At 40.4% G+C, this 12,346-nt stretch overlaps 1 protein-coding gene across 1 annotated transcript in view; it reads right to left on the bottom strand.

Moving 5' to 3' along the window:
* Positions 1 to 2,017: 2,017 nt before the first annotated feature.
* The window catches only part of SSPN (sarcospan), a 35,886-nt gene continuing 25,557 nt past the window's right edge, over positions 2,018 to 12,346 (bottom strand). Inside the window, exons 2-3 of the mRNA XM_042991992.1 lie at positions 11,475 to 11,561; positions 2,018 to 4,783 (exon numbers count right to left, since the gene is read on the bottom strand). Of these exons, the coding sequence (XP_042847926.1) occupies positions 4,418 to 4,783; positions 11,475 to 11,561 (453 nt within the window). The 3' untranslated portion in view covers positions 2,018 to 4,417. The remainder of the gene's footprint in view (positions 4,784 to 11,474; positions 11,562 to 12,346) is intronic.

Raw genomic sequence — 12,346 nt, 5'->3', positions numbered from 1 at the left:
TGTATGCTAAGTCATTATTCCTTTCTTTTCACATTCTACAAGGCTTTCTAACTAAATTAAACAGAAGGAACCACCACATTTTACAGTATAATCAACTATTTAAATTGCCTCAGAGTTCATAAGGAGTCCCTGCATTCAGATTTGAAATGGAATTAGGCCGTGTGTTTTTCCATATAATTAAATGTAGGATATGATTGAATGTGCAGCACTCAAACGTGTGTTCCTTTCTCTAGGCCAAGCTTTACTTGACATTAATAGATATAAATTAAGAATCAGCATTCCAAGTACTTTTTGCAAGATCTTTTTTCAGCTCAGGCCTGGGGAGCATTTATAACCTTGACTTCCACAGTGGGTGCAGGTACCAAAATAGAGACAGTCCCTGAATAAAGGAGTCAAAATGAGTATTAGTTCTCATCTATTCCAAAACCTAATTTTGGAAGTAAACACTAACCTGAGAGGTTTTTCTGTACACAAGTTCACGTGTAACGTACTGCAAAGCACATCCAAACACGGTGTTTTCAGAGATTATGAAAATTTTATTAACAAAGAAAATCTGCACATATGCATCTCCTTTAAAAATCACCACTTCATACCTTGAGAAAGCACTTTGTTTTCTATTCACTATTTCATCAATGGCAGGAAAATGAAATCACAACACCAAAATGCAGACCAATATTTCTGAAGGGGATAATCATTTGAGATAATCAAGAAGATAATCGAGAAAATCAGAAGAAAAGAATTAAGGTATTCATTGCCCAGGCTGAAACACTGAGCCTTCATCGAAACAAATGTTTCCACCACAAGTCAGTATATTTGGCCATCAGCTCTTTTTAACACTGTCCTGCATACTCAGTGTACATCTAAAAACATGACAGAGTTTTCTGAGTATAGTAAAAACTGATAGCCAGCATGATTTACAGAAATTAACGGCTCCATGGCAATAGTTGAGAGGTAATTACTAGAAAATGTGAAGGTTTGTTTCGTGACAGGATAGGATTGGTTTTCAGGGCAACTTCTCAGTTTGTTTCTGGTTAAGTAACTGCTCCACTGTTGTCCTTCAGAATCTTCCTTGGATAACCTCTACCCCACCTTTTACTAAAAATCTATAAACATATTCCAGATACAATGCATGCAAGAGGAGAAGTACAAGAATATTAAGAGATTCTGATGTCCTGCCCATGAATAGAAAACACACACATAATGGGCTCTCGCTGTCAGAACACATGGCTATTGCAGCTGGAAACCCCTCCAAAGAGATCATATAGACAGACGTTTAATTCAAAGAGGGGAAAAAAGTCGGGCCTGTTACTTGACTACAGTTTCTAGGGCCTGGTGTAGCTATATTTTTAGGCTTGGCTCCAAGGAGCTGCCTCCACAAATTTGGACAGAGCGAGGGAGGCACAGATGGTGGTCACGTGAAGGCACAGACCGATCGGGTGGGCTTGGTTACAAAGTCTGTACATTTAGGCTGCTGTATTCCTCCTATTTCAAGTACTGCCAAGTCCCGGCAGTTTCCACTCTTTCCAAAGTCTTGATTCATTTAATTCTCCTGAAGGAGGTGGAAGAGGAGGAGGATTGCGCAAATCTTACTGTTTTATGGTTTAGAAGAGACAGTCACCATCTTGGCTCCTTGTCAGATTTTAAATGTAACATTTTGCTAAGTGTAAAGCTGTGTCTCTGTTCCTTTTCTGTTGCCGGTTATTGTAACTTCAATATTTGCAAAACACAACCTCAAAATACTTTAAATCCAGCATAAAGCAGTTTGTTATTCATGCAACACAATTCTTACATGTATCAATACTCAGTGAGTTCACAGCACAGGAATCTTTTCTTGGTTTCTTTCCTTCTTTATTTATTTGTTCCTTCTTTCACTTATGATTATTTTTTTCCTTTGGAGATTTAAGAATGATTTAATTACATACATAATTTTATATATATATATATATATATATATATATATATATATATAAATTTATAAAATATATAAATCAGGATATATATATATATCCTGATTATTATCAAACTTATTGTCTCATCCTTTTCTGGTTGCATTATTTAGAAAAAGAAACACATAAACTAAAGTTATTCTACCATGTGAAATACCCTGTGAATTGTTTGTAAAACATTGAGCACCTTAGTGATGTGTAGACTTCTAATTTTCTAATATAAAACCAGTAGTGTTTGCTATAAAAAGGAATTCAGGGTGTGCTTCTAGTGGTGCCTGATTCATAGCAATTAGCATTAAATCATCAGTTTCTCTCTCTTTACAGAACAGCCTACAATATTTCAGATTCTCTGTCATTTTCTTCTTTATGTCAAAAACTGTCCAAATCAGAATGGATTCAGCTATTGTTTTTTTTTTTTAGGTCATCATCCGGATGCTTGGTGTTCTCTCGATATAGTTTTTGCGTGTAATCCAACCTCTGCTCCAGAGTCTTATCTACTAAGTGTGAGTTCTTGGCCTGAGCTGGTGTGTAGGAAGGCCATTTTTTAAGCAAGTCAATACATTAAAAAAAAAGGTTTTAACATCTGTTAATCAGGTGTTTTATCTGGAGGACATAAAAGCTTTTTACAATTCTCCAACTAACTGACTTAATGTTTTTCCTTTTATTTGGATATTTATATTGTGTAGAAATTGACACTATCGTCACAACCAATGGAATTGTTCAACTATTTTCTAAGGCAAACAAGAAAATGATTTTCTTTTAGGGTAGAATTTCATGACTAGCAGAGTATATCAAAAGGCAATGTGGAGAGGCAAATTCATCTCAATTATTATCTTGAATTTCTGATTTCAATAGAGCATGCTAAGAGAGAAAGATCTTGATAACATTTATGCTGCATGCATTTGCATTCTGAGCTCCTTCCTTAAAATATTGGTATTGTTCAGAACCAAGTAAGAGAGAAAAGACTCCCACCCCAGCGTGCCTGTGCTTTTTTAAGTCACAGTAACTTAAAAACAAAACAAAATAAAAATTACCTTCCAAGTCAATGGGCATATGCTCAAATAAGGACATCAAGACATTAGTTTAAGTCTCTAGGTTGACTGGATACAAATATCAATAATAAGATTGCATATCAGATGCACTTTTGTGAATGGAACACTTAGGCATTACCCAGGTCTTCCTCAAAAGTACTTAGCTGCCAAGAGAGATACTTTATAACGTATCACAAATGTGCTATTTGTATAAACATTTCCCATTACAAATGCTCTTGTTTTTGTTTAAATGAATATTTTTAACCTGAGCTATTAATAAAGAAATTTTTTTCTTCTCCTTTGTAAAGCTTGGCTTTCAGAAGAAAGAATCTTTAAGCCTCCTCTCTTGTGAGAGTAATTTCTCCTAATGCCGATGGTGCTACATAAGTACAGACAGGGCTCATTAAGTAGGCTTCTGAGCATAATTATAATTAACAATTAGGTAGAAATTAGTTTTAATGATTTGTTTTAGATGGTAGAATAGAAGCATAATGTAATTATTTTTAAGCCTTCTACATCATTAAGAATACAACTACCACCAACTTTCAATTATTGAGAAGCAGACAATCATCCAAAGTATTTAGTAAGTGATCTACTTACAGAGCCAAACTAAGGGAGCTGAAGAGAAAAGGCCTCCACCCCAGCCCAGGTGCTGATAATTATTTAGCCTTTGCAAAGTCTCTTCCTTTTCTACTCTGACCCTTGAAGCTGTTTCATGCCTTGAAGACATCTCTAACCAGGGAGAATCCAGAGAGTCAACCTAGTTGCTCAGCTCTCCCCCCTTTCTACAAGGCATAGTGAAAGGAATGGGGGGAGGTGGGAAGTTCTGGAAACGACTGCAAAATTTAGCAAGTGGTCCTGAAATGCCAATGCACACTATAAACTGAACAGGAAAGAGGATTATATAAATAATGGATAAAATGAGTACAGGTTTTCCCCGCTATCCGAAAGTTTGCTCTATGCCGTTTTGCTTTAGGAAATATCTACATTAGCACCCATTTTCGCCAACCAAAAGAAATCTGAAGATTTCTGCTTCTACAAAACAGTGTCTTCGCTTTACCCCTTTTCGGTTCACGGAAGTTTTCATGGGAATGCTCTATGTTCAGAAAGCGGGGGTGGGGGTAATCTGTACTAAGAAATAAACTCCAACCTGCAAAAATAAATGTATGCCATTCCTTCCCCGTTCAGTGTTCTTTTAATGTCTTAAAGTCAATTTGGATCTTATTTTCCCTGTAAGAATTTTTAAAAATACTATAGAAACCTGAAGAAATGCTCTTATTTCCTGAAAAATAGAAAAATATTCATTTACAACAGTGAATATTAGTTATTGTCAAAAGTTTTTTTTTCTTCCTTTCTTCCTCTTCTTTCTCTTTTTCCTTTTCCTTTTTTGACCCCAGCTAGTCAGTGTGCTGTTTTCTCTCCCGCCTTTGAGCGAGTATGTTAGACCTTTTGCTGCTGGCCTTCGGAAGCTGTTAGGGAGCACATTCGGACACCCACGTAAAAGACCTGGTACCTGTGTTTCCACATGACAAAACAGGCCACCAAGCACACAAGGCCGCAGACCAAGTTAAGAATCATTTGGATGAGTAAGAACAGTTTGAACGTGCCGGTGATGCTGGTACAGTCAGTCACATCCCTGTACACAAAGGTCCTGCTGAGCGGCTCCAAGGAGGGCAGTTTGCACTGACAGGCATCGAGTGCTGTTCCACAGGTAAACTGTGTGAGCTGCGAATAGTGGTGGGCAGCGAAGGCCACGGCCAACACGCAGACCATCAAGCCCAGGGCACTCAGCAGAAAGTACAAGAGCTGCAAGAAAGCAGAAGAAAACCTTTCCAGTTACAAAGCACAGCGGGTGACTATTGACAAAACTCATTAATAAAAGCTGGTCTTTTTCTTCTCTGGCAGGAAGTTCCCTGAAGGATGGGGCTGTTGTCTTTTCAGTAATGGAGTACTCGTGACTTAGGAATGGTTCCATGTTGATTTGTTAGTGAAGCAATCCGTAAGCCCTGATCGTATTTTTATTTGCCATATGGATGCGGAGTGCTTTGCATACACCAAGCCAACAATATTAGCTTGATGGTGGATACTTGTATATGGATGTAGCAAACTTTAGATGAATCCCAAACATGAGAGCCATCCCTGAAAGACATGCCATGATTGTTTTGACCTCAAAAGCTGCTCATATGAAGATTGCAGAAAGGCTAGAAGGTAAATGAAAGGCTAGAAGGCAATGAAAACACTGTATTGGCCAAAATTGGCAGGGATCGATCAACTAGCAACACAGGTTAATAAAAATGACCGTGGTCAATATAGTGGTTGCCAACCTGTGTCCAGAAATGCCAGGAGCCCCAGTAAGAGGTTGCTAGAAAAAAAAATTATGGTTCCAGAAGGTAGACGACTTGATGTCAGCTTCCTCACCTACAAGTGTCAACCCAAGTCTACCTCTAACCAGCTAGTTCCTGAGTACAAAAATTAACTCTAAATGGCTCCTCAGCTGCCGAGGCTCTAAACACGTTGGCCTGTGTTGATAGCCTTGTGATGGAAAAGTCTGGTTCAAGTTCCAGCTCTGCTGCTAAAGAACCATGGAATCCCCGAACAAGACATTTAGCCTACACTTGAAATATGTTGATCAAAAATTGTGAGTGCTTGTTGACACAGTCACAATATAAACCATTTTATATGACAAGAAATGTTCTTGGGATTGTACTCACCTACTGGAAATGTTTCTGGTCCCACCTACTGAGGCTCTAGATGAGGAACAGAGCCCCAACTGTCGGGACTAGTGTACTGAACCAAGTTCCTAATGTGAGATGTACATTACCATAGTCCAATGTTGTTTGTAGGGCAGTTCTCATGAATGTGAACTCCCCAAAGTAAGATTAGTTCTACTCATGTCCAGGGCTAGATTAAAGCAGCTCTGAAAAGATTATGCACTCTCTCTACTTCCAATGATATGTAGTTTAAAATAAAAACATATAGCCAAGATTATAAAATATGTGTACAAAAGTCCTCCAAATGAGTTATTCCCACATGGTGACAATTTCAAGTGTTTTCAAGTCTTAAATATAGAAAACTTAAAAATGTATTTTTTTCTTCTTGAATGTGGTGTGTGTGTGTGTGTGTGTGTGTGTGTGTGTGCTGGTGCCCTATCCATGTGTCTAGTTTGCTTGAAAGCTTGACTAAGGGCACAGGAAGAGAGTGGAACTGGTTAAAGCCACTTTGTCTTAACATGGCTGCAAAGCCAAGGAGTGCATGGATTCTTTGCATGTCTTCATCAAAGATATCATAAACGCATACACTAATCTTTTTCAAATCTCTTGAAGAATTGCCAGATGGAACTCAAGTTTTTTCATCCATGAAACAGTTTATTGAAACATCTTATATCTCAGGGACATAACAAGGATAACTTTCTTTTATTGTAATTTTCAGGGTTTTTTTAAATGTTTATTTATTCTTGAGAGAGAGAGAGAGAGAGCACATGAGGGGGGTGAGGGGCAGAGAGAAGGAGACACAGAATCCAAAGCAGGCTCCAGGCTCTGAGCTCTCAGCACAGAGCCTGATGTAGTGGGGCTCGAACCCATGAACTGAGGGATCATGACCTGAGTCAAAGTCAGACGTTTAACCGACTGAGACACCCAAGTGCTCCAACAAGGATAACTTCTATTCAATGTGTTTAGTCCTCCCTTGGAGGAAGGGAAGCAGATAAATACAAGGGGCACCATTAAGACATTTAAAAAGGAAATACTTAATTTGTGAAATTGAACACATCACCTAAATTTTTGTGGCCATATTTCCTGCAAAAACTATAGTGCTTAGGCTAAAATGTAGGAGTTTTTATTTTTGTGGGAACATTGGAGCAGAATATTTGAAATATTCTGGGTTGTTATGAAATATTCAGGCCTGACGATTGACTTCAAACTCCTGATACCAAGAGCCAAATTAAATTGTGCTGGTGGTGCTGTACATGTGTACCCACTGTAACTGTGTTTCCAGTGCAGGCAGCATGGACCTGGGAGCTATTTGCTTTGGGAACATGGGTACATTGGTGACTTTACCAGGAGGGAAGGCCCAAATTAAAGGGGTAATTTCCCACCTGAGAGTCATCTGCTTAGCAGAATGGCCCCAATTGGAGTTTTCTCTGCACATTTTATTGCCATCAATGGCTGGAACTGAGGAAATCTTGTAATAACCCTCCCACCTCCAATACACACACACATCCTTAGCAGATTTCTATAACATTCATTGGGACACTATCTTGAGGCAATGACAATAATCCCTCCTTCAGTCTGTAAGTAATTCGAATGGCTGCAAAAATATTATTCTCTCACACAATCACGAAAACCCATTTGCTGAAATGAGAATTTTGCCTGTTTTTCTAAAAATGTTTATTCTGTTTTTGAGAGAGAAAGAAAGAGCACAAGCAGAGAAGATGCAGAGAGAGAGGGAGACACAATCCGAAGCAGGCTCCACGCTCTGAGCTGTCAGCACAGAGCTGGAAGTGAGGCTTGAACCCACGAACTACGAGACCATGACCTGAGCTGAAGTCAAAGGGCTTAATCAAAGCCAATCAACTGAGCCACCCATGTACCCCAAAAGTTTGCCTATTTTTAAAAGATCTCCTTTTGGCTTAGATATTGGAAGATTTGCTCAAGACATTTAACAAGTGTACAGCCGAGTGATGGTTATGAGCATAAATAGGGGAGCCAGACTGCCCGCTTTCAAGCCTGATTCTCCCCTTCTTAGCTGTGGGCCTGGAGCAAATTGATCATTCCCCTGCACACCTATGTTACTTCACCTTTAAACTTGGAATGATGATCATAATAGCCCTATGGTCATAGGCTTATTATAAGGATCAAAAGAGTTGATATCTGTAAAGGGCTTAGAGCTGCCTCTAGTACATAGCAGCACTGTTTAAGTATTTGTGAAATCAATAAACAAATTACTGGAGATGGAAAGAGCTGCCAGTTCTCAAGACTCTTAGGGTATCAACTTTACAGGCTTTGTCTTATTCTCTGTCATGTGGGAGTAACAATGCAGGCTTGGCTTGTAGAAAAGATGTAAACATTTACACAGACACAGGGATTGCTCAATTTTAAGTGAGCAACTTAAATATGCTGGGAGCCCAAACAAAAGCCTTGCCCCTTAGCTCCTTGAATATGAATACACTTTCGTTGGTGCATAGCTCACACATTGTGATCCTGCATCTCCCACTCTGTGAAAGCATCAGGCCAAGTAAACAGGAGTGAACCACAGAATCAAATTTCGTATCCATGCTAAGACATAAATGTATACTTGATCCCCCAGGCCTGCGGGCTACATCTGCAACGCTGTAGCATTTCCCCAACCGCTCCCCTCCCCCCCCCCCTTCACTGGCTTTTAATCCATCTGACAGCAACAAGCTTCTGGGTTAGAATCTGTAATTTAAAATCAAGTGGCTTGTTTTACCTACGCGGCACGAATAAACTATCAATGAAAGTGTTTACGATGACCTTGGGAATGCGAGCAAATATATCTTGATAAAAGCCTGGCTCGGGACGCATTTGTCTTGCCGGTGTCAGCCCGTGTGTCTGGCGCTCGGCAGCGGGCGGGGGAGCCGAGGCCCCCGGAGCTTATGTAACAGCGGCGCCCAGGCGCGGCTCCACTCGCTCGCTGCCTCTAATTGGTACCCGGCTGCGGCTTCAACGTTCGGTGACTTTGGAAGGAGGGCGGTTCGGCTTCGATTTAATTACCTTCCCGGGTGGCAGGGGTGGTGAGGCCCGGCTGCCGCTCGCCGCGCAGGAGGGGGCGGCAGCAGCAGCCCAGGGGCCTCCTGGCTGTGGGCACCAGGCGAGTGCGCCTTAAATGCCCTCCTGGGGAATGTGCCCGGGAGTGTTTGCAAGCACATGAACCGGACACGTTTCTGCAAATAACCAAGGTGAGCCCCGAGAAAACAGGGCCACGGGGAAAGGCAGGCGGCCCAATCGGAGGCCGAATGGCCCGCCAAGGCCGCGGGCAGAGCCCCGGGAGAAAGAAAGAATGCGCCGGTGGTGTCGCGGGCCTGCCAGAGAGCGGACTGCGCTAGCCTCAGATGAAAAGACAAGTCCCGTGGCTATTGTCTCCAAGAAAAAGGGAGGGAGTGTGTGTGTGTGTGTGTGTGTGTGTGTGTGCGCGCGCGCGCGTGCTCAGGCTGCAGAGAGACGCAGTTAGCACCCCCTGACTGGTTGCCCTGGCCATCTGGGTCTTCCAACAGGAGAGAAAAAATCTTCAACAAAGCTTAGGCCAGGGTATATGCAGGCACTAAAATGCCGTAAGGCTAAGTGAGAAACACATCATGAAGATCCATTTCGTTCCTCCCCCCCACCCCCCATCCAATGGTGTGGAAACACAAGGAAAGTCTGCTGTAACCTGTTGTGCCTTTGGAAAACCTGGAGATTGACTGAAGCTCATTTTAGACCTGAAGATAACGTAGCGGGCACCTTAGAGAGCTGGCAGCAAGCATCACTAAAGGTCACATTCAGGAGAAGAGAAAAGTGCCTCCGTATTTGTCAATGTCTGTCACAGGTGGAAAAAAAAAAAAAAAAGGTGGCTAATGAGATCTTCCTAGTGGGGAATTCTCAACCTGGCTGACATTGGCAGTGACTTTTTTATTTTATTTTTGCCCTTGCTCCTTATTTCGAGTGCAGATGTTGAGGTGGCTTTGGGGGCCTCTGCTGGGTCATCTGGAGGGGAAACGAGGGCATTTCACATAAGCTGATGAACGTAGTGTAGAGCACTTTTTACCTAGTGAAAGAGGTCCCTGTAATTTAACAGGCCATTTCTTATTAGGCTTCCAGGGGTTTTTTTGTTTTTTGTTTTTTGTTTTTTTTAATTCATCACTAAGCCTTATTGTATTTAGTGAGACCTCTACAAAAACAGTAAACATGGACTGATGTCTGCTCTCTCTGGCCTTCTTTAAGGAACACTTTAAGGTGTTCTTAAGGAACACCCTCAGACAGAAAAATTAAAATTTCCAAATGTAGGTATATCCACCAAAATCTGTCGGGTTTTTTTTTTTTTTTTTAAGAATCCATTATTTTTTTTAAGTTTACTTATTTATTTTTTGAGAGAGAGAGAGAGAGCAGGGGAGGGGCAGAAAAAGAGGGAGAGAGAATTCCAAGCAGGCTCTGCACTATCAGCACAGAGCCTGATGTGGGGCTTGAACTCACCAACTGTGAGATCATGACCTGAGCGGAAGTTGGGCACTTAACCGACTGAGCCACCCAGATACCCCCATTATGTTTTTAATTAGAAAAGTTATGTCTAACTATTGGAGAACATTTCAGAATTAAAGAAGAAACTACAAAATGCAGCTATCCTCCCACTACTCACAGATAACCATTTTTTCTATGCACTGAGAGCTATTTTTTTTTATTTCTGTAGGATCACACCATAGATTTTGTGTAGCCAGCTTTTTTTTGACTAGTTAATATAATGTGAGCACTTTTATTCCATTATTACCCTTTTACAACATGATTTAAATATATTTACATATAATATAAGCACTTTGCTTTTTTATGTCAACCACTTCAACCATACTAGAATAAAAAACATCTTTTCTGCCTCTTTGTAATTTCTAAATAATAGAATTGACTTACTCTTATGCATTATGCTTCTTGTGAACAAAGAAGTATCTAATTGTTATGTGCTTGGTTATGAAGAAAAAGTAAACAGTGTGAGTGGACCAAAAAAAAAAAATACCCAACAAACGAATATTACAGAAAACATTTTGTTGTCTGCTACAAGTGGTTGAAAGAAAATGTAGGAATTTGATTTCTCCTAGCTCTGATTGCTGGGTTGGGTTTTTTATCTCCCTGAACTCTAAAAGGGTGTGTCTATGTTTCCCTTTGGACTAGATTCTACTGTGCAGTGAAAATGCTGTGTACTTGAATGGGCTCCGACCGAATGCACTGTCTTTAATGGAGAAAAAAATCACATGCACGTGAAAGACACACACACACACACATACACACACACACACGTTAAACCATGCGTATCCTACCCACCTACCTCCCCCCCCCCAATACCCTCAGGCTCTTGGCACAGATCACATTGGATGCACCCAATGTACTTTTTTTGTCTCAGTGATCCCACCTACAAGAGGAAATACACTTAGACTGCTTCCCTATTAAAATATTCTAAAAAACCCCAAGATATGGAAGTGGGCAGTAACAGAGACACCTTTTCCCTGGCCAAGTGTTTTGCTGAACTGATGAATTTTCAAAATTCTTTGTAAGGGCATTGAAGGACAGACTTTATGTGATCTATGCCAACTTAGTGCATGGAAATTACGACTTTAAAAAAAAGACCAGCATTACCTTTGGGGTCTGGATGAATGCCCTCCTAAAACATTTTTTTGGCCTGCCTAAAAATGCAACTTCTAGTATAATCTGATATGCAACCCTTTAAAAATCATTCTTTTATTTTGTACTTGTGTTTTTTTCCCCACGTGACGATAAAAGAGAAAAAAATAACAACTTACTTTCATAACAAACTGGATACATGTCCGTTCGTCAACTTGATATGAGACACAAAGCATAAACAAACCAAGATACGCCACTAGGCAGACCTGCAATGGAGAACATGGACGGAAGGATGTTATCAGGGCAAGTCGTGCATTCTAATTACATCAATCTCAGTGTCTTTCACCAATAACATCCTTGTTATCCAGGTGCTCATTTCATTTACTTATCTTTATGTGTTATTTTTCTCTCGGCTCGAGGAACAGAGTTTTTTAAAATAGTAAAATCAATTTGTTTCAATTTAGCCAGTATTTATTAAGTCCTTTTGATGTGCCAGGTGCTATGCAAGGTCCTTTCGCGTGTACAATGATGAATAAAACCTCCTCGGCCTCAATAAGTGTACGGTCCAGTCTAGGCCAAGATAAGTGGACATGCTATTCTAAGGCAGGGCATCACATGTCAAATGCTATTCAGAGAAGTACAAAAAGAGGAAAAAAACAACATTGAGTTGGGCAATTTAAAAAGACTTCACTAAAGAGGTGGATTTGAAATGGTCCTTGAAAAGGATGATGATAATAATAATGATGATCGCTAACATTTACTGACTACTTACTTTGTGCTGGCCATCTTCTAAGGGCTTTGTATGGATTTCCTCTGCAATCATCACAAAACCCCATGAAGCAGGTGCTGTTATGATCCTCATGTTATAAATGAGGAAACAGAAGCACAAAGCTAGTAAATAATGAAACCAGCACTCAAACCAGGTGGTTTGGGTGAAATAGCACAAGCGATAGCACAGAGGTAGGATGGCACAATTGTGGGGGGAGAGTAGTAAACATTTACCCGCAGTCGAAATAACAAGACATAGAGCAGAAAGGTAAGTTAAAAATCT

This window comes from Panthera tigris, chromosome B4 (genome assembly GCF_018350195.1).
Source record: "Panthera tigris isolate Pti1 chromosome B4, P.tigris_Pti1_mat1.1, whole genome shotgun sequence".
Classification (NCBI taxonomy): domain Eukaryota; kingdom Metazoa; phylum Chordata; class Mammalia; order Carnivora; family Felidae; genus Panthera; species Panthera tigris.
Note: the sequence above shows the minus strand (reverse complement) of the source record. Positions and strands in the feature narration are given on the sequence as shown.